The sequence below is a fragment of the Neophocaena asiaeorientalis genome, unplaced genomic scaffold (assembly GCF_003031525.2).
Source record: "Neophocaena asiaeorientalis asiaeorientalis breed wild unplaced genomic scaffold, Neophocaena_asiaeorientalis_V1.1 scaffold77, whole genome shotgun sequence".
In the NCBI taxonomy this organism is placed as follows: Eukaryota; Metazoa; Chordata; class Mammalia; order Artiodactyla; family Phocoenidae; genus Neophocaena; species Neophocaena asiaeorientalis.
Window position 1 is genome coordinate 5311758 of NW_020174645.1, and position 22695 is coordinate 5334452.

A 22695-nucleotide genomic window follows, 5' to 3' on the forward strand; every position below is an offset into this window, starting at 1 on the left:
CTAAAAGGAATTTCAGATATTGTAGTCTTACAAGCTATTATGATTTTTTCCACATTTATTTTCATTTTACATAACTTTGCTGTAGCTGCAAATATACGTAGACTTTTCTGATCGAGTTAGTTGGGTCTTATCTTAAAGCAGGAAGTCAGGGCTTTCAGAGCTATGGTGTCACTCCCACGCCTTTCTGTCTCTGGCAGGACAGCATTTGAGCTATCTTAAATCAGCACCTGTGTGTCTGGCAGGTACAACGGACCAGATTTACAACAGGCTTGATAAAATTTTTCACTTTGATTTAATTTCACTTAAAAGTTAGATTTGTATAACATTGAAACTGGATTAGGTTTTAGGTTTTGTTTTTTTTTAAAGTAAAATCTGAAAGTATTTCGGCTGTTGATATTTTCTTCCTGATAGCTTTAGATTTGATTCTTGCTGCTTTGTTTTTTAAAATTTATTTTCCTGAAGGTAATACATGTCAATGGTTTAAATGGTCAAATATCAAATGAGAAACAGCAGTCTTCTTCACCTCTCTCTATCTTGGAGTCCTCTACCCTAGAAGCCATTATTTTCAGCTTTTAGCCATTCCTTCTAAAGTTTTGCTCCATGTTTCTAAGTGACAAACTTACATTGCTCTTTTTTTCCCCCCATCAGTTTCAGACATTATATATTGACTACCCTCTGTGCAAGGTCACAGTGTAGCTTTCTTATACCATTTGCTCCCCAAACAAACACTCCTCCCCTCTTTCCAATGTGATTGATGTATTAAATTGATTCTGAGAAGCTTATTCTTTTTTTTTTTTGTGGTACGCGGGCCTCTCACTGCTGTGGCCTCTCCCGTTGTGGAGCACAGGCTCCGGATGCGCAGGCTCAGCGGCCATGGCTCACGGGCCCAGCCGCTCCGCAGCATGTGGGATCTTCCCGGACCGAGGCACGAACCCGTGTCCCCTGCATCGGCAGGCGGACTCTCAACCACTGCGCCGCCAGGGAAGCCCGAAGTTTATTCTTTTACATTTGAACAACTCAGAAATTGGAATGCATCTTTATAGTGTCATATTTTAATTGGCAGCACTTTTTCCTCTTAGTATTTTAGTAAATAATATTAAATAGCATTTCTAGTTAGTGGTGTCTTAGACTTTAAATATGATATACTATCATTTATAAATGAATCAGAATTCAGTGTTTCTTATGTCTATGCAAATATTTTTCAAAGCTAAGCTGCAGTGTTCAGTGACTACATTTCCTTTCTCTTACAACTTTTATTTGTCCTAGACTTAATAATTGGCTTGTCTCTTTATCTGCTTGCTTAGTTTTTAAACATGCATAGCACTTCCTTTCCTCCCGCCTCCCCAGTATCCTTGCTTCAGTCTGAACTGATTGCCCTCGAGGTCTGATACACAGATTTCTAGGACTTGCCTTTGTCATCATCCTGGGAATTGTCTTCGCTTCTTTCCCGTATTGAATCTGTCCTTTTGTGTGGATTCTATATCTTCTTTCTTGGTTTAACTCTGTTTTGCTAGAGTACATCTCCTGAGAAAAAGAAGGCATAAGAGACAAATTTTGAGGCCTTCCATATCTGAAAACTTTTATAGTTGCAGTCACACTTTACTTTTTAAAAACTACTTTATGTTTTAGAACAGTTAGAATTACAGAAAAATTGAGGAGATAGTGGAGTGTTCCCATATGCCCCCCACCATTTCCCCTGTTATTAGCATCTTGCATTAGTACCATACCTTGGCCACAATTAGTGAGCCAATTTTTTTTTTTTAATGTTTGTTTATTTTGGCTGCTCCGGGTCTTACTTGCCCCATGCAGCCTTCTAAATTGAGGCGTGCGGACTCTTAGCTGCGGCAGCATGTGGGATCTAGTTCCCCGACCAGGGATCTAACCCAGGCCCCCTGCATTGGGAGTGGGGAGTCTTACCCACTGCACCACCAGGGAAGTCCCAATGAGCCAATATTGATACATTATTATTAAGTAAACACCACAGTTTATTCAGATTTCCTTGCTTTTTTCCTAATGTTCTTTTTCTGCTCCAGGACTCCCTCTAGGAGACCAGATTACATGTAGTCTTCATGTCTTCCTAGGCTCCTCTTGGCTGTGACAGTTTCTCAGACTTTTCCTGTTTTTAATGATCTTGACAGTTTTGAGGAGAACTGGGCAGGTATTTTGCAGTATGTCCCTTGGGATTTGTCTAATATTTTTCTCATGATTAGACTAGGGTTATTAGGAGGAAAATCACAGAGGTAAAGTACCATTTTGGGCATATCATACCAGCAAGCCCTATGTTTTTTATTCCTTTATAGTCATTTTAGTAAAGTTTCAGGAGGGAGAGCATATGAACGCTCCATTCAGTGTGCCATATGTGATTAGAACTTTACATGGTTCAGTTATTACTGTTCTCAGTCGTACACATTAATGGTATAATTTTAGTGTGTGTGAGTACATGAGCTCCTGGTTTTTAAAACTTGTACTTCTTAACATCAGACCTACAGAAAGTTGCAAAAGTTGTGTGAATAATTGTCATATTTCACCTTCACCTAGATTCTGAAAGTTAACATTTTATAATATGTGCTTTATCATTCGGTCCACATATAGTTTAAAGATTTTTTTCAAAAAAAAAAATAATTTTTTTTCCAAACTTTTTTAGAGTAAGTTAGAGATATAATGCATCTTTACCTCTAAATACTTCAAGGTCTATTTCTTAAAAACAAGGGCAGTCTTTTATATAGCCATAGCAAAATTAGGAAATTAACATTAATATAGTAATTTATACATGCCATTCAATTTTTTGCAAATTATACCACAAGTATTCCTTATAACAAAAGAAACTTTTTTTCCCTTGTTCGGGATCCGATCCAGGACTACATGTTGCATTGACCTGTCACATCTCTTTTATCTCCTTTAACCTAGAGCAGATCCTCAGTTTTTCTGTCTTTTATAACCTTAAAACTCTTTGAAGATCATAGACTAATTATTTTATAGAACTACTCCTTCTAACATGGTAGCCTCTAGCCACATGTGACTATTTAACTTTACACTGATTACAATTCAGTAAAATAAACAGTTCAGTTTCCCAGTTGCACTGGCCACATTTCAAGTGCTCAGCGGTCACACATAGGTAGTGGCTGCGGTGTTGGGCAGCGCGGGGGGACTGCATCCGTCATCGCAGAGAGTCCGCTGGCCAGCACATTGTGGAATGGCCCTCAGTTTGGGTATGTGTTTCTTCACAGTTAGATTGGGTTGTCCTGATGCACAAGAGCCCCTCTTAGCACTTCCTGTTAGGAGGCACGTGTGAACTGTGTGGGTGTCAACTCCAGCCACTTGGTGAAGGTGGGGTTTGCCAGGGGTCTCCACTGTAAAGTTATACCCTGCCCCTCCCCCACTGCAGTTACATGTAACTTATGAGAGGGTAATGTAAGGCTCTGCAAATCACCTTTTTCTCATCAAACTTGTTACCCACTAGCTGTAGCATGTCCTGATGTGTCTTGCCTGAAACCACTAATTACTGTGGCGGCTGCCAAATGGTGTTTTTTCTATTTCTATGATTCCCTCTCATTTGACTGCAGGGAGTAGTCCTCCTTTCTTCTTTATTTCCGCTTATCAGCGTGGACTCATGGATTCTGATTTTATTCAATTAGGTAGTCTTTTTTACTCTGTTTATTATTTTGATGCTTTGTCTTAGCTTTGGCCTGAGGGGTACGTGTGAAGCTGGCTTCTGTGACCTTTTGACAGTTTCCCGTCATTCTAGACTTCCTGCCACAGCCAGATGTTCCAGGCCCATCTTGTACTTTTCTAGCCCCGGCCCTAAGTCAGTCATTTTTCCCCGGAGCCCTGGTTCCTTTAAGTGGAAGATGGTATTTAGAAACTTAAGATCTCGGTATGTTCATTGCTTCTGGGATGTCATTGTTTTTAATTAAAAACCCATCATTGTTTGAGTAGCAGTGAAGCACAAAGGATAGGTAGAATGTTGTTTTCAGCTGAAATTGCATGAATATTTCCAGGGATAACACTGACTTTTTCCACGTTTATCATGTCACATATTTTAAGCACACAGAAAGGTATAGAGTAATGCATTAAATCCCCATATACTGGCCATCCGTAGATACTGTTGAAAGACACTCTTCTATTCCTCTCTCTCCCACCCTAGAGGTGCCTGCTATGCTAAATGTGCTCTTGGTTATCCCCACTCTGTTCTTTTTACTTCTACTATAAATGCACGTTGTTTTAAACAATATATAGTAATGTTTCGTATGTTCGTAAACCATATATGAATTGTATTGCACTGTATCCTTCTACCACCTGTTTTTCTCTTAACATTGTTTCTAAGATTTGCCGTGTTGATACATGTAGTTTTTATTCTTTTTTATTTAAACATTTGTATGTGAAATATTTCTGGTATATACAAAGGTATAAAGAGTAATATAACAAATACACGTAGACCGACCCACCACCCACCTTAAGAATTGAAATACTGTAGATGCCGTTGAGGCCCTCCACGTACCTTTTCTGATCACCTCTGCCTTCTTAGAAGTAATTGGTCTGAATGGTGTGAATGTCATTCCCATGTCTGTCTTTGTATCATCATGTTTATATGTTTGCTTAGTCAGTGTTGTTTGTTTGCCATATCTTAAAACTATAAATGCTATCATACTGTATTTACTGTTCTGAAACTTTTTTTCCTTTGTAAGACTTATGCAAGCTGATACATACAGCACTAATTCACTTGCTTTCATCCCTGTGTCATATTCCATTGTGTGAATATTCCACAATTTATTTACCCATTTTCCTGCTTCCAGTTTCTTTTTGTTGCTGTTATGAGCAGCACTGCCATGACCATTCCTATATACACATCCTGTGCCAACGTGTGCAAGTACCTCTAGGGTATTGTTGCAGTTACCAGAGCTGCAAAACAAATGACCCCCAAACTGGACATACTCTGCTCACGGGCTCGGTGGCCTAGGAACTTGGACTGGGCTTAACAAGGACAGCTTATCTCGGCCCAGCATTATCTGGGACCTTAGCTGGAAACTCAGAAGTTGGGGCCTTTGATGATGGCTGTCAACTAAGCCTGCAGTTCTTTCCGTGTTTCCTTCCATGTGGCCTCATTTGGGCTTCTTTGCAGCATAATGGCTGAGTACTAAGGACAGGCGTCCTGAAAGACCTTCCTGACAGCCACAGTGCCTTTCATGACTAGCCTTCTGCAAGCTTTCTAGCATCTTCTTTTTATCCCTGGTATTCTGATAGTCCATAACAGTGTTTGGGGCATAGGTTCTTCCAATCTGGAAATTAATGTCTTTTAGTTCTACAAATGCTGATGTTATTTCTCTATTAATTTCCTGCCTCTCTCTCTTCTCTTTCTCTGGAACTTTTATGAGTAGATGTTGTATTGCATGGGTTGATTCTCTAAGACTTATTTATGTTTTAGTGTTCATCATGGCCTCTTTGTCCTTTATCTTCCAGTCTTAGTATTAATTATGTCTTTTCTCATTGTTACTTTCTAAGAGCTCTTTATTCTCTGATTGCTCGTTTTTCAAAGCTTTCTGTTCTCGTTTTGTGACTATAACATTGTTATTTCTCTGAGGATATTAATACTAGCTTTCTTTTTTTTTAAGATTTATTTATTATTTATTTTTGGCTGTGTTGGGTCTTAGTTGCGGCACACAGGATCTCTGTTGAGGCACGTGGGGTCATTTGTTGTGGCGCGTGGGCTTCTCTCTAGTTGTGGCGTGCGGGTTTTGTCTTCTCTAGTTGTGGCGCGTTGGGTTCCAGAGCACGTGGGCTCTGTAGTTTGAGGCATGTGGGCTCTAGTTGAGGCATGTGAGCTCAGAAATTGTGGCACGTGGGCTTAGTTGCCCCGTGGCATGTGGGACCTTAGTTCCCTGACCAGGGATCGAACCCACATCCCCTGCATTGTAAGGCGGATTCTTTACCACTGGACCACCAAGGAGGTCCCAATAATAGCTTTCTTTTGATACTTTCCTTTAGTTTTGGTTCATTATTTCTTCTAAGTTAACCTTTCATTTTGATTTGAAGTCTGTTTCATATGAAATTTTTTTTTTTCAAATGTTGGTTCTTTGGTAGGTTCACGTTTAAGAGGGAGGCAGTAAAAAGCTATTTGGAGACTCTGTGCACAGATGGGACTTACTTCCTGGTACCTTCACTTACAAGCAGTTGTAAGTGATGCACCAGGCATTTGGTTAGGGAACCTCCAGGTGTAAATGTGTCTTTTTTTCTGGGGTTGTTCAGTTTTCCCAAACAAAAGTCTTCCGGTTTCTTGTCTGGAACCTATCAGCCAGGCTCTGGTGGAATTGAGGGAGGGGAGAGTCAGGTGGGTTTTTTTTTTTTTTGAAGACTTTTCCTTAGTCATTTTCTCTTTATCTCTTTGCCTCCCCCTCACACCCTGCTATCATACTTGTGTTTCCAAAGTTGCATTTTTCTCTCACAGTCATGTCTTCTACGCCCTATTGCCTGGCTGAACAGTCCACTGCTGTATGGGCTGGGAAAAGGCCCTGGACTCTAACCCAGGACTTTGAACCAGTTTCCTGTGGTCAGCCCTGTGCTTCAACCCTGCCCACCACTGAACCTGGGGTTCAAGTTGTGAGCCTCTCAGGGTTATGAAGAGATCAACCTACTTGCCATTAGCATCCTTTATTCAGACTCTGGAAGTTGTAGCCTTGTTGCATCTTCATTGAAATCTCTCGCTCGTTGCTGTTACCTCCTTTGTTTTCTCTTTAATTGCTTCATTGTTAATTTAGTGGGATCTCTGGATAAAAAGAAAATCCTGTGATGAATCTCTCTTCTTTCACCAGAAGTCTCACTTATGTATTTTTAAATAAACTACCTAATTACATTAGACTTTGGGGATTGTACCTTTACTCTGTGGAACTAACTTAACAAAAGGTAGTGTGCGACAGTTCCAAAGAGAACAATGCAAATACATTTTAATCTTTTCAAATACTGCTTACTTAAAGGGCATTGACTGAAATAAATTATTTGTTTTACTTTCTATTTTGAAATAAATTCAAATTTACAGAGAACGTGCAAGAACTGTCATACCCCTATATCCTAGGATCACCAGTTAACATTTTGCCGTATTTGCTTTGTCATGTCACATATATATATATTTTTTCACACACATACACATATATATATATATATATTTTTTTTTTTTCTTGAACCATTTGAGAGTAAGTTGTAGACGTTGAGCCCCTGTACTTATATACTTTTGGTATGTGTTTCCTAAGAAATACATCCATAGTCACAGAAAAATTATCCAAATAAAGAAATCTAATACTGATGCAGTCCATATCCAGATTGTTCCTTTATGTCACCTTTTTCCCCAGTCCAGGATCTATTCACTTATCTCTTTAGTTGCCTTTAATCTGAAACAATGTGTTAACCTTTTTCTTTCATGACACTGGCAGCTTTGAAGAGTAAGGGCAGTTATTTTACAGACTGTCCCTCTGTTGATATTATAATATTTAATTTTGTGGTGCAATTCTTTGTTTTTCCTTGTAGCTTTTAGGAGAGTATGAGTCCCTTGGAAAAGAACACGAAAGAGTAAAGGTAACAGTTGATCATTCATGTTCTGAACTTCCTGTCGGGGCAAAAGCATTAGTTTGGAAGTCGAGAGATCTAACCCTTTCTCCCTTTCTCTTCCCCTCCTCTGTCCCCATCTGGCTATTTGAACTAGACCGCTCACTTATCCTCTCATGTCAGTTTCCTTATTTTCAAATATCTGCCCATTTAACTCACAAATTTGTTAATTTAACAAATATTTATTGAATGGCTATTGCATTTGAGATGAGATGAAATTTTTAGAAGAGGATAAAATACCATACAAATGCAAATAATTATTTAATACTATTTAAATATAAGGTTTTGTTTTTCAAAACATTAGCTTTTTGTGGGGTTGAGTTAATTATGTTTAACTTCTTAATTAAAACTCTGTTTGGGATCTACGTATTTGAATTCATTGAAACCCCACAATAAGTAAGTGGGGTCCAAGTAGTTCTGTTGCATAAAATGCAGGGTTGTGATTATTCAAGGTTAGTGAAAAGGCCTGCATAGCTAGGTAGCCAAGATGTCTGGGGTTTCAGGGGCCAATTGTTATATCTGAAATCTCATCATTGCAGGTATTCGCTTTGCCATTTACTGAGGTTTTAGTCAAGTTTGTGTTTAAAATATGTCCATTTTAACACTGTTTCTAATCAAGCAAAGCATTATAGGCTTTGCTTATTAAACAGGGGGCTTACACACAGCTATTTGTATAAACCAGTATTTTGCTCTTCATTTTTTCCCTTGAATCATGTATATTGGCTCTGTGGCTGATGCCATACTTGCTGAGTATCTGCATAATTTTCTTTGTAGCTCTCTGGTGTAGTCTTAGATTAGTTTTATATTATGCATTTTAAAATAAAAGGAATACATCTGAATATTTATCTTCAGTTGTCTGAATTTTTCCTTTATTTTCGTAGGATACATTAAATAAAACTGAGAACAAATTGCTTGATGCACACACTCAGATTTCTGATTTGAAAAGGTAAAATATATTGTCTTAACTAATAAGCAAATAACTGTTCTTTCAGGCCTTAAATATGTGTCTATATTAAAAGTGATGAAAAAAGCTTTTCTTGGGGATTTTTAAGCACTTTGAGATTAGATTTTAATCCTCATCTTCCCTTCACCTGGAAATACATTTGATTTTAGCCAAAGAGTTTTAAATGATTAGAATATATTGGTGGCTGTGCCTGAAAGGTGTGCAGGTCCCCAAACATTATGTATTTACTTAGCATAGGTAAAACCTAAGTGATATTAAATCGTTGAAAAGAATTTTAAGAAGTAGTCTAATTCACTGAATTATCTTTGTGCTCCAAAAAGAAAATAGCATTCACACCAATTTTGTGGTTATTTACTTTCTTAAAGACCTGGTTTGAGGACTGTATTCATGATCTGATTTGCTTACTTAGGGAAGGAACAGTCGTTAAGTGGTCCCTATGGCAAATGATTAGATATTTCTAATTGGCTTTAGTGTATATTTTTGTAGTTTTATTTGGAGATAAGTGATGTCCCTGACTTAGAGATTTTATGCACTCTTAAGGACTTCTCATAGGGAAGAACAGGAACAGTCTAGCTTTCTTGTCTGCTCAGGTCTTTTCTGTGAAGCATTCAATTCTAGGGATCGTTTGTTATCCATTTGGTATAAGCATTAGCCCTGTTAGAGCTTCCTCCCTCAAACCTTCCTTGCAACAGAGTAGGTAAGAATTTAAGTTTAAAAGATGAGATGGAGACATATTCAAAGTTTCAAAAGACAGAAAGAATGCCAAGATATCCGCAAAACAGTTAACTGGCCACAGTGCTTATTTTCTCTTGGTAAGCTTGAAGATAAGCTTTTATCCTGAACACAGCACAAATCAGATGAGCTGCCTATAGGTTGAGAGTTGTTCAGAACAGGAAGTTCTTTTTAATAGCTCTGCTTCGGATGGTAAGCCTGCTTCCTCTTTTGTGAGAGCCTTACCCGTGTATATGTCATATGAATACATACGTATTAGAATTAAACATGTTAGAATTGCAATTTATTTGATTGCTGAATTTATTTTATTTTTATTTGATTTATACTGTGTTTTTATCTGTAGTAAAATTTCTAAATTTTTCTTTTACTTTCTGTATTAAATGTATGTGTTGTTCCCTTTTCCTTCAGTTGTAGCATATGAAATGCTCCTTCGTAGAGTTTCTTCTATTTGCCTTCCTATTTATTCTCCCTGATTTTTTTCAGCTTTTTAAAGTGTAATGTGGCTTTTTACTATGAAGAAGGTTTATGCATGTGCAGCTCTTTTTGTCACCCCTTTCCTAGAAGTATCTGTTAAATAAGTAATTTGTAGTTGAGCTGTATTTTAAATTTGTTGAAATGTACTTAATTTATCTTATTGCTTTTGAATTAGAACAATTTCAAAACTTGAAGCTCAGGTCAAGCAAGTAGAGCATGAGAATATGTTAAGTCTTCGTCATAATTCTAAAACTCCTATGAGACCCTCACGTGCCAAGTAAGTTACTTCGTTTAATCTCTCTGTAAAGCTAGTAATAGGCGTACCCTGTAATTGAATTGAGACACTCATCTGTCTAAATCGTGAGGAAGACACAGTTAAATGTCATCACAGAACCTGATGCGTGAAAACATCTAACGGTTAGATATTGTGAAAGCTCATACGCAGAGGCATTTGCCGAAAGGTAATGTAGAGTCAGATTGGGAGTGACGAGAACTGGGATGTTTTATTTGTTTTTGACTCTGCCCAGCCGTGTGACCTTAGGCAGATCACTTCATTTTTTGGAGCTCAGTTTTATCATCTGTAAAAACAAGGACATTGGGTTAGAACATCTCAAAAGGTCTTTTAGCCCTAAACTTCCAGAAATTTTATTCCCATGTTAATGGAAAGAATTATGAAGATGGATCTGCATTAGGTTGTGTGGATTTTTCTTTTTAGTTTTTCCAAATTAGCTTTGTTATAATCTAAGAGCATTATCTTGATGCTTCATTTACACAGTAAGTTTTTTTCATATTAGAATTGTTTTTATTGTGATTTTGATGTAAATAAAGAGTATTAAATGAGTAGGTCATAACTTCCTAATATTGATGTTTTATCAGAAAAAGATTAACTTGCAGATGTTAACCTAAGTTGTAATTGTCAAATGAGAAACTTTTTCTAGATCTTTACTAATTAATATTAGTAGGACATAATGAATTATTGAAAGGTAAGATAATGTAAATAACTGAAATTGGACATTTGAGATTGAACAAAAAGGAGGGCTAAAGTTGGAGTCAGGGAGGGGCCTTTCTGTGGAGGGACGCGTTAGTGGAGAGGGAAGACATGCAGAGTCGTTCAGGTGGGAGGTGTGGAGGGAGGGGTGTTCCAGGCAGAGACAGTGCTCTTGCTGAGTCCTGAGGTAGGAAAGTGCTTAGTCTTATGTTTAAAGAACCCAGAGGAGGCTCATGTGGCCTGACTGTTCCCAGCAAGGGACAAAGGAGCCCCAGATAAAATCACAGACCCATCATACATAGCTTTCTAAACCAGGGTCAAGGGTTTGGATTTTACTGTAAGTCCACTGGGACACCTTTGACGGGTTTTTGTTTTGTTTTGGTTTGTTTTTTTGCGGCACGCGGGCCTCTCACTGATGTGGCCTCTCCCGATGCGGAGCACAGGCTCCGGACGCGCTGGCTCAGCGGCCATGGCTCACGGGCCCAGCCGCTCCGCGGCATGTGGAATCTTCCCAGACTGGAGCATGAACCCGTGTCCCCTGCATCGGCAGGCGGACTCTCAAACACTGCGCCACCAGGGAAGCCCGGGTTTTATATAGTAAAATTGTGTCACCTGATTTCTATTTTTTTAATGCACCTGCCACGAGGAAGGGAAAAGAGTAGAAGCAGAGAGACTAATTAGGCTATTGCAGGGCTAGGAGAGAGATGGGGCTAGCTGGGTGGTGGCCATAGAAACGGACAGACGAGAAGGATTTGAGAAGATTCTGGATGAATTGGATGGCAAGGTAAGAAAGGGAGGCGTCAGGTCAGTCCTTTGTTTCTGTCTTGAACAGCTAAAGGTGTAGCATTGAACCAGGGAGGAGATGGGAAGAGCAGACCATGGGGTAAAGACCAGAATTTACGTCTTGAAGATTTTAGTTTGAGATTCATGTAAATTCCAAGTGGAAATCAAACAGGTGATGATAAATTTCCGTTTGGAGTGCAGAAATAAGGCTGGAGTTATCAATATTGGAGTTGTCTTTCTAGATAGGGCTTAAAGCTATTGGATGGATGCGTCTGTTTAGTGAGAAGCAAGCCCAGGACAAAGCTCTGAAGAACCCCAGTGTTTTGGTGTTGGGTAGAGAAGGAGCTGGCAAAGGAACCTGAGAAAGAGCTGCTGGAAACCAGGAGAAAGACTGAAGCAGCTGTTAAGAGAGCCAGTGAGATGAGGAATGAGGGTCTGTTGGATTTGTAAGCTGGAGGTTCCTGATGACCTGGAGAGCAGTTGGCACGGAGTGATCGAAGCGGAAGGCAGTGGTGAATGTACTGAAGAGTGGATGAACACAACCTAGATGTCTAACAGCCCGAATGTCAGTATATTGTGATACATTTATGCATAATAGTGCTCAGCCTGACAGTGCACAGACTAGATTGGTGGTTGGTAAACTACAGCTCCCCAGCCAAATCTAGCCTACTGCCTGTGTTTTTTTTTTTTTTTGCTCTGGGCTGCACGGCTTGCAGGATCTTAGTTCCCTGACCAGGGGTTGAACCCGGGCCCACGGCAGTGAAATCGCGGAGTCCTAACCACTGGACTGTCAGGGAATTCCCATACCACCTGTTTTTGTAAGGCCTGTGAGCAAAGAATGGTTTTTGTTTTTAAATGTTTGGAAAAAGAAAATCAAAGAATAATATTTCATGACACCTGAAAACTATATGAAATTCAGTTTTCAGTGTCCAGAAATAAAGTTTTATTGGAACATACCTAAGCTTATTCATTTGTGTATTGTCTATAGGTGCTTTGTGCTGCAGTGACAAAGTTGAGTAGTTGTGACAGAGACTATCTGGCCCATAATACCTAAAATATTTATCGTCTGGCTCTTTACTCACAGTTGCCAACCCCATAACTAGCCTGTCAACATGGTTTAATCTTAAGAACATAATATGGAACACAACAAAAAACTAGTTGCAGAAGAAATTGGGTACTAGTTATATCGACTTTAGCATGTAAATCAGCTCTGCAGATCTTACGGGTCATACAGATGGAGTAAAGGTGTAAAAGCACTCATGGGGTTGCTGAACACAAATTTAGCATGAACCGTTGCTTTGGGGAAGAATGAGGTTGGAAAGGTATACAGGGGACTTCAGTTGTATCTGTATTGTTCCGCTCCGTAGAATTCTACGGATATACAGCAGCGAATCAAGATTTTATAAAGCGGGTTGGTTGGTGCCTGAGTATCATCTGGATGTCTTCATGCTTGAACTGTTTTACATTTTTAAAAAAATTTTATTTATTTATTTTTAGCTGCGTTGGGTCTTCGTTGCTTCACGCAGGCTTTCTCTAGTTGTGGTGAGCAGGGGCTACGCTTCGTTGTGGTGTGCGAGCTTCTCATTGCGGTGGCTTCTCGTTGCGGAGCACGAGCTCTAGGCGAGAGACCTCTAGAGTGCAGGCTCAGTAGTTGTGGCGCACGGGCTTAGTTGCTCTGTGGCATGTGGGATCTTCCTGGACCAGAGCTTGAACCCGTGTTCCCTGCATTGGCAGGCAGATTCTTAACCACTGCGCCATCAGGGAAGTCCTACATTTTTTAAGTGAACAGGAACCAATAAAGGATTAGTATCCAGAATATAAAGGACTTCTACAAATCAAAAAAAAAAGAGAACCTCCTCGATAAAAAAGTGATAAAAAATATGAACAAGCTGTTCACAGAAAAAGAAACCTAAATGGCTAACGAAAATGAAAAGATGCTCATTTCACTAATAATCAGAAAGTTGCAAATGAAAACAGTAATGGGATACCACTCACACCATCAGACAGGCCAGTCATTGTAAAATTTCACAAAGACATGAAGAAACAGGAACTCTCAAACTACTGGTTTGACTGAAAATTGGTACAGCGCATCTGGAGAGTGATTTGTCAGTATCCAGTAAGACTGGAGGTGAGCACACCCCAAATTCCACAGTTCTAGTTTAAGGTGTTTATCTTGGAGAAATTCTGACATATGTTCATTAGAGCATTGTTGAAAGGTGATACATTAGAAACTAAACATCCACCAACAGGAGAAAGGATAAATGACTTGTGATGCAGTCATACTGTGGATAAACTATTAAAATGGTAGAGCTGTAGATATTAACATGGGTAAGTCTCAAACGTAATGTTGAGTAGAAAAAGCAGCATTAAAAGGATGCATACATTATGCCCTTTATGTAATTTTAAAAATGCAAACAACCATATATATGCTATTTATGTCTTACAATTAAAAACACATATGGTAAAGATGTTAGCATTTATTAAAACTAAGTATGGGCAAGTGCTTGTTATAGTACTCTTTGTAATTTTCTAAGAATGTTTGAAATGATTCTTAATTTAAAAATTGAGGGGAAAAGGAGTGACTGGGAGCTGAAATGAAAATACTGATAGATAAAAGAGGCAACTCTTAAAAAGTTTGGTTGTGAAAGGAAGCAGAGAGAGGAAGACAGGAGTTCCTATCCTGTGGTTTCTATTTTCTCTCTGGAGTGTGATGCAAGGTTATCAGCTGACAGTCAAGGCTGGGGCGAGAGGTTTGAGGAGAGTGGAGAGGGTGTCAGATAGTCATATTGGGGAATCGGAGCTCCTTAATTACGGGAAGATGTGTTGGCAGCCAGTGTTGGGCGTCCACTTGAGATAGTGATGGTGATTCTGTGGTGATACCCCAGTCTACACAGCTGGGCAGCTTCTGTCCAGCACAGCTCAACTGTAGGAGTACAGACACAGAAGGAAAGTGAGCTCATTGTAGTCAGACAGGCTTAGGTTTGCTGCCAGTCAGATGCGATGGCAAGTGAGCAGGGAAGGGGGTCCAGGCGATGAGTACTGGTTACCAGGAGCGTGGGCTGGGGTGGTGGTGGGAGTGGGGTGAAGAGGAGCCCGACAGCTAGGAGGGGCTGGTGCACAGGGAAGGGGAGGCCCAGGGTCGTGGGCCTCGTGGTGAGAGCACCGTGGGGATGCTCAAGCACGGGAGCCAGAGCATCTTTGGAGCTGTGATTTCTGAAGGGAGCTGCCTTCTCTGGGATGATGCGTGCAGTGAGCGTCCTCTGAAGGGGCGACTGAACAAGGGAGTCGGGTCGTCGGCGGGAGTTGGGAGCAGCTCCCGTGTGCGCGTGGAGGCCGCGCCGGATGAGGGCAGGAGGCGGTGTGGAGAGTATGAGGCCTCGAGTGACCGGAGTGTATGGTGGGGTGAGCCTCAGTCGGGCCGGGCTTCACAGTCACAGGGAGGAATGTCATGGTCTAGAACTACACTGTTCATTACATCAGTGCTGGCCACCACAGCTGTTTCAATCTAGCTGCGTTGCAAGCATTTACGAGCTCGTGTGTATGTGGCCGGTGGCCATGGTATTGTACTGTGCACATGGAGGGTGTTTTCTGTCTTCACAGAAAATTCTGTTGGCAGTGCTGGTCTGGGAGGAACAGGCAAGGTGCTCTCGCTTCACCTCAGGGCCCTGAGCTCGACGGGGCATAAAGGGTGTGAAGTGCGGTGAGGGGCTGGGCCGGGGTGTTCGGAGCCGGGTACACGTGACGGTACCTAAATCTTGACTGTTCTTCTGAAACCAAGAATAACAATTCAGTCGGAGCTGAAAACTGTAAAATAGAGTTCATCTAGCTAAAATAAGATTGTTTTATGCTGTTTTTAAATTCCTGTGTAAATGTGGAAATAACATTTCAGAGCAGCTTGTTTTCTGTATGTGCTCAGTCTAAACTGGAGCGCAGACCGTGCAGTGCCTGAGAACACTTCTCGTCCTCACAGCACACTGGCGAGCTCCGACGTCAGCCGGCGGAAGTGGCTGATCCCGGGAGCAGAGCATTCCATCTTCACTGGGCAGCCTCTGGACACGCGGGGCAGCAAGGCAGACAGCCAGCCGGAGGACACCTGCCTTGCTGGGTGAGACAGCTCCGTCGAAGATCGTATTTAGAGACTGTTAGGTTTTCTTAGAGATTTCAGTAGCCTTTCAAAGTTCAGGAAGTTGTAAAGAACCATCTCCTTGTTCCTTTTATGTCTTAATTTTGAGGATCTGATTTTTACTTTATTTTGAAAGGCTAGTGCTTTTCGGACATTTTCCTCCTGTAGGCCTTGAAGAGCTATCTCCACCTGTGCTGCTTGCATAGTGCTGTGCCCTGTGCACGGGCTTACAGTTCGGACAAGAGGTTGGTCCTCACCCTCCAGATAGCTGAGCCCCCCATGAGCAACCTCGTTCATTTACTCCAGAGTGCCATATAAATATTATATTTCTGTATGCTCTAGGCTGTGAAAAGGATTGGGAAGCACTGCTCTATTATATACAGGCTCAATTTTATTGATTTGCCTTGTGAAGCATACGTATTCGTTGTGGAGTAACTGTCAGCCCTCATGGTATTCCCCTAGTAATCCCGGTAAACCATCTTAGTTCGGGCTGCTACAACAAATTACCCTTGACTGGGTGGCTTAAGCAACAAGCAGTTTTGTCCTACAGTTCTGGAGGTGGGCAGTCTGAGATCAGGGTGCCAGCATGGTTGGGTCCTGGTTCTGTCCTCACATGGCCTTTCTTTGGTGCATGTGTGTAGGGAGAGATCAAGATGTCTCTTCCTTATTTTATAAGGGCACTAATCCCAGCTTGGGGGCTTTACCCTCATGATCTCATCAAAACCTAATCACCTCCAAAAGGTGAGGACAAGAATTCGTCATAAGAATCGCGTTCAACATAAGAATTCTGGGGAGACACAAATATTCCGTTCATAGCACCGTGTGTCTTACAATTATTATTTAAGGTACCATTCTCCTCTGGAAAAGGATCCTTCACCTGGAAGTTCACCAACAAGTTTATTGATAAAAAAACAAAGAGACACTTCAGACACACCAATCATGAAAGCTTTGAAAGAACTTGATGAAGAAAAAGTATTTAAAAGTTGGGGCACACAGACGGAGAAAGAGGATACCTCAAATAGTAAGTATTTTATTCCTTGTTTGATAGAAATATAGATATATAGATCTCTTTCTCCCCCAATTATATTGCCTTCTTAAAACGAAATGCCTCAAGTAATAAAATAAAAAGTTAAATTTATTTTTATGCTGTTTCGGCCCCATTGCAGACAGTTGAATCCCCTAGTTGTTAATTTTTAAAAATTAATTAATTAATTTGGCTATGACGGGTCTTAGTTGCAACACGTGGGATCTTCATTGAGGCATGTGGGATCTTTTGTTGCGACATGCTGACTCTTCATTGTGGCGCGCGGGCTTCTCTCTGGTTGTGACGTGCGGGTTTTCTCTCTCTAGTTGTGGCGCTCAGGCTCCAGGCCGTGTGAGCCCAGTAGTTGTGGCACGCTGGCTTAGTTGCCCCGCGGCATGTGGGATCTTAGTTCCCCGAACAGGGATCGAACCCCCATCCCCTGCATTGGAAGGTGGAGTCTTTACCACTGGACCACCCAGGTTGTTAATTTATCATTGTCATCACATAGGTACCTTTTCAAATGACATATTATGTTCTGATTATTAAAGATTTACGTGGCATTCTTAAGGATATTTGAAAACTTTCCATATCAATTTGTCTTACTTGCACACATCAGAAAGTTACGACAGGCATTTGGTGTTCATGAAGTGAGATGTAACATTTCCTACTCTCCCTTTATTGGTTACTGAGCATCTATCAGTAGGACAACAAGTATGTTTAATACTGTTTATTTCACAGGTCCAGGCGCTTGTACTTGCTCTGGTGCTTATTTGGTTGGGCCTGCTAATTACATCATTAACGTCTTTGGCATTGCCTTTCCAAAGCAGTATCCGCTAGTAAATAAATTAGTGACCTGCTTTCTAAAAATAAACTCTTGAAAAATCACCTTGAATGCCAGTTGTAAACAGAGAACCAGAATGAATTCATTAAAAACTCCCACGTTTTTCTTCATCAAGCATTTTTTAGCATTGTAATGTGGTGCATTTTGCAAGTAATCGTTATAATCTAGATGGTGAGAAGAATTGCTTGCTTGGTGTAACCATCTGTTAATAAAAAGCAGGTAACTGAAGCTAGGTTTGTTTTGTATTTTTGTTTTTATTGTTTTACATTTTTCTGTTACAGAATTAGTGACTCCTCGGCTAACTGACACTTCAGTCAATGCAAGTCGGTCCCCAGAGAAAGGTGCCCAGCAAAGACAAAAGAGATTTAATTCTGCTTCACAGAGATCGTCATCTTTACCACCTTCAAATCGTAAATCAAGTACTCCAAGTAAGAGTTAGAGGTTTATGTCTCTTGGGCTTGGAAGAGTGGCATCTGAGCCATACACACTGTTTGATGCTTTCTGTGTCCCTTACACTCTTCCTAGCACCTAGTACAGTGCTCTGAACACAGAATCCCTAAATACCATCTTGTTCAATAACGCCATCTGACTGCACAGTTACTATGACTATAACTGAAGAAATTCTCACCGTTTATCAAAGTGAGATTTTTGAGTGTGTCCCGCAAATGTTTTGCAACTAATACCACTTCACAGTTTTTGAGACAAACTCAACTAGATATTTTGACAACTATCTAATTAAACAGTAGTTCAGACAAATGAAGCTAGCCTGAAAATGATGTTTTTCTCCATATATTTACCTAGGGTTACTCAGCATTAGTCACCTTTTTCTTTAGCCAATTATAAGTATGGTCTTAAAGTTAAGCATTGGGCTTCTGTATCCTTAATTTCCATTTCCATAACTGCTGAGGAGATTCGTGTATGACTGTGTTATTAGGAATGTTCACTAGTGCACTGGTGTTTCCATCTTATTTCCAGTCGACTTCTAAAATCCTGAAAAACCAGTTTTGAGTCAGAGCGCTGCAACTACAGTCTGATACACTAAAATCTTACCAGTGGTTTCCTCTAGATGTTAGGATTATGAACTATTTTTACTTTGTATACTCTTATTTATCTTTGAAAAAGTTTTACAATGAAAATGTATTCTTAGTTAGAAATAAGGTACTGGAAAAGAAGCTATGCTCTGCCATCCTAGCACATACATAGAAGGAACAGACTGTCTCCTCTTCGTTTTCCTTTGTAGCAAAAAGAGAGATTATGTTAACACCAGTGACTGTGGCTTATAGTCCAAAACGATCCCCTAAAGAAAATTTGTCCCCAGGATTTAGTCATCTACTTAGCAAAAATGAAAGCAGCCCGATTCGGTAAGTTCTCTAAAATTGTTGAATAAAATATATATAGTATTGATTTTTTAAAAATGTCAACTTATGCCTCTAGCTGTCACTAATTTTTCAGTTGTTAATGGGGATTCTGTGGATTTAAATCATTTAAATAAATGTCATACTCAAAATAAAAAAGTACTATAATACGTGAAAACAGTTTTTAGGTGTGTAAACTGGCTACTATAAAATTTAAATACTGCCTCAGAACTTCTTCCAGCTTTTGGATATAGAATGATAATTCTTTGTTTTCCTGAAAAGGTATAAGATACAGGGAGAATTGGGGGCCATTTGTACAAGAAAGTGGGCTGTCCTGGTATGGCCCTGGCACTAAACACAAGTTTACCTGTGCTCCTGAGAAAGTTCTCTCTGAAGTGTGGTTGGGAGTGTGTGCTGTGGTGGGAGGGCCACTGACTCCTAAGACATGAGAGCTAGTGGCCCAGCTCTGTCAGGCTCTTGGGGAAAATTACTGAAGCACATTGAACCTCCGTTTCCTCTTCTATAAAACGGGGGTAATAGTGCCTACCTGCTTATTTCATATGGTTGTTACAAAGATCGGATGAGATAATGTATTGGTAAATGCTTTAAGTCGCCAGTATGTAAATATAATTTTGTGTTAGAAAATATAAATTAAATTTCAGTTTTAAAAAATTATATGACCACCTTTCTCTTTTAAAGATATGTGAATATGTAAGTTAACTGGATGCCAGCTCATCTTTCTAGTGGAGATAGGGAACATCAGTTAACACTTTTTTTCTCACAAGTAACTTGCTTCATTCAATAGATTTGATATACTTTTGGATGATTTAGATACTGTTCCTGTGTCTACAGTACAACGTCCCAATCCAAGGAAACAACTCCAGTTTCTTCCTCTAGATGACTCAGAAGGTACCTTTTCCTTAAAAAATTATCAGTTATGGTTTTAGTCTTTCATTTTGTGAGTTTCTGGTATCTTTTCAAGGTTCTAAATGTCATTATATCCTGCACTTAAATCTTTTTTTACCCAACGGCCTCTAAAAATAAGCATTTGTGACACTCATATTGTGTCAGTGTTGTTATCCTCACTGGAAAGTTGGGAAACCGAGGTACAGGGGATGTTAATCTTTAATTACCAGGGCCATGCTGTTCAGTTTTTTATATTCTGTAACTTATGTTCTGTAACCTTCTTTTTCTCATTTATATTTTAAGTTTCTTTTTCTCATTTATCTTATAAAGTTATAAGGTAATGTATGTGAAATCACTTGGGTAGGCCCTTAAAATACTAACTCTGTAATGTTGGTATATGTCCACTAAATGTGTTGTTTAGTTTTTAAACTTTTTTTTTTGCTTTAAGTTTATTTAGGGAAGTTGTGAAGATTGTCAAACTGAGGGCAGGGCTTTTAGAATTCTGTGGAGAAAAAAACTGAGTATATATGATTCATTATGTATCTCTTTTCATTACATTTTTTTTGGCCGTGTAGCAGCCATTTCCAGAAAGTGAAGTTGGGTAACATATTTAGTATGTACATGCTCTGTTAGAAGAGCTGATAAGAAATAAAAGAAACTTCTTTTCTCTCTGACAGAAAAAAAATACTCAGAAAAAACCACTGACATCCATGTTAATCATAGCTCTTCCCCCGAACCGTTGCCAAGTGGAGTGAAGAAAGTCTCTGTGAGATCAGCCTGGGAGAAGAATAAATCAGTTAGCTATGAACAGTGTAAGCCTGCCTACGTACCACCACAGGGTAATGATTTTGAGTATACAGCAAAAATTAGGACCCTAGCTGAAACGGAACGGTTTTTTGATGAACTTACAAAAGAAAAAGACCAGGTAAAAACAAACATAAAAAAATGTCTTAAATCTTTGTCTGCACTTAATGTTACGTCTGAGGAAGAGTCAGGAGGGAATTATTGAGTCAAACCCAGGAAGTTACTGTGGATGCCACACAAAGCTGCACTAGAAACGTGTGTGAGCCAAGCTGTTGTTACTAATTGTGACAGAGGGGACTTATGCGAAGTCGAGATGGACGAGAAAGTACTAGGCTGAAGTCTTTTCTTTCCATTCTGTTATAAACCTCCCTGCCACTAATTAGAATTCTCCTATTTTTATTTAAACTTTTTTTTGTGTTAACAGATTGAGGCAGCACTAAGCCGAATGCCTTCTACTGGAGGACGAATCACTCTGCAGACAAGGTTGAATCAGGTGAAGTGTCTTACCCTGAGTCTGCTTTGGAGGCTTGGTGCTAGTCAGTGCTCCATTTAACCACGAGGACTTTTTTTTTTTTTTTTTGCGGTACGCGGGCCTCTCACTGCTGTGGCCTCTCCCGTTGCGGAGCACAGGCTCCGGACGCGCAGGCTCAGCAGCCATGGCTCACGGGCCCAGCCGCTCCGCAGCACGTGGGATCCTCCCGGACTGGGGCATGAACCCGTATCCCCTGCATCTGCAGGCGGACTCTCAACCACTGCGCCACCAGGAAAGCCCTCGATGATTTTTTAATATCACATTTTTTAGGCACACTGAAACAGTCGATCAGAACTTTTAGCCTTTACAGGAAGTGTTTGGATGATAGCATATTTTATAACTGCATGCTAGCTTTCTGGAACGAAAAGTGATTTTACCTTTATACTTCTAAGAAAAAGGTGTTCATGCCATCATGTTTTCAAGAAACTAACTTGGGAGCAAATGGCAATATGTCTTAACAGATTTTACATTTTTAAGGCTCTCACATTAAATCTCCCTTTTTTGTGTTTGTTTTTTCCTCCCCAATCTGCAATTTATTTCTGAACCCCTTTCCATTTAGTAGACGTATAAAACAGTGGTACTTTGCAACTGGAATAGATGTGAGGTTAAAAAGAGAGGTGTGATTCCATTATTGAGCAGAAGATGGTGCAGGCGAAGTGGGCCGTGTACATTTTTTTTAGTTGCTTTTCAAAGAGAATTAAAATGCATGAAACCATGGAACATTTTAAATCTCTTTTTGTAACATTTTAAACATAACAGCAATGATATGTCTCTTATATAACTGCAAGCTTTGGCTTTTCAGTGCCTTAATGTCAGGAAAAGTTCAGTTTCAGATTGATCTGTGAGAAAGACACACAGAAAATAGCAGAGGTCTTTTTCTAGGGCCTGTATCCTTCTCTTTTTTTCTGACTTTCTTTCATTTTTTCTGTTGTTCTGAACGTTTTTATTCAATAATTTGTAAAAGTCAACACATGAAATTTGTTTTAAAATAGTTTACTGGGGGGACTTCCCTGGCAGTCCAGTGGTTAAGACTCCGTGCTTCCAATGCAGGGGGTGCAGGTTCGGTCACTGGTTGGGGTACTAAGATATCCCACATGCTGCGAGGTGCAGCCAAAAAAAATAAACAAACAAACAAAGAAACAAATAAATAAAATAAAACAGTTTACTGGGAAAGTAGAAGGAAAACTTGTTCATACTCTAATTCTAAATGTATCTGAAACTTTTGTTTAGTATATTTTTTTACATAATGATGATAAGCTCTTAAAATAAGACGTAGAGGGCCCTAGGTTCTGTTCATATATGTCAAAGCTATTTCAATCCAGTAAGAAGACAAATGGCAGCAAAAAAGGGCTGAGGATGCTTGTGTATGATTCATACGTAAAAAAGGTAAAATTGGGCAAAAAATATTGAAAAATGCTTGGCCTCACCAATGAGTAAAAAAATCCCACACATTTAAACAAAAGCATGATTTTTAAACTATCACATTGGCAGGTATTTAAAAAAAAAAAACAAAAAACCACCAGAACCTGGGCTAGGGAAAAGCTTATCCTTGTACACGTGAGTGGAAGGAGAAAGC

General features: G+C 39.8%; 1 protein-coding gene across 10 annotated transcripts in view; it reads left to right on the forward strand.

The window, feature by feature from the left end:
* The window catches only part of MPHOSPH9 (M-phase phosphoprotein 9), a 54581-nt gene that overhangs the window by 27080 nt on the left and 4806 nt on the right, over positions 1 to 22695 (forward strand). For 8 of the 10 annotated variants that reach the window (XM_024758522.1, XM_024758524.1, XM_024758521.1 and 5 more), the window contains 10 exons: positions 7516 to 7563; positions 8475 to 8539; positions 9939 to 10040; positions 15505 to 15639; positions 16503 to 16678; positions 17804 to 17950; positions 18763 to 18883; positions 19683 to 19786; positions 20461 to 20708; positions 21012 to 21080. In XM_024758522.1, the coding sequence (XP_024614290.1) occupies positions 7516 to 7563; positions 8475 to 8539; positions 9939 to 10040; positions 15505 to 15639; positions 16503 to 16678; positions 17804 to 17950; positions 18763 to 18883; positions 19683 to 19786; positions 20461 to 20708; positions 21012 to 21080 (1215 nt within the window). Of the gene's footprint in view, positions 1 to 7515; positions 7564 to 8474; positions 8540 to 9938; positions 10041 to 15504; positions 15640 to 16502; positions 16679 to 17803; positions 17951 to 18762; positions 18884 to 19682; positions 19787 to 20460; positions 20709 to 21011; positions 21081 to 22695 lie in introns of those variants that run through there. The other 2 variants (XR_003004999.1, XM_024758528.1) reach the window with 2 other exon arrangements.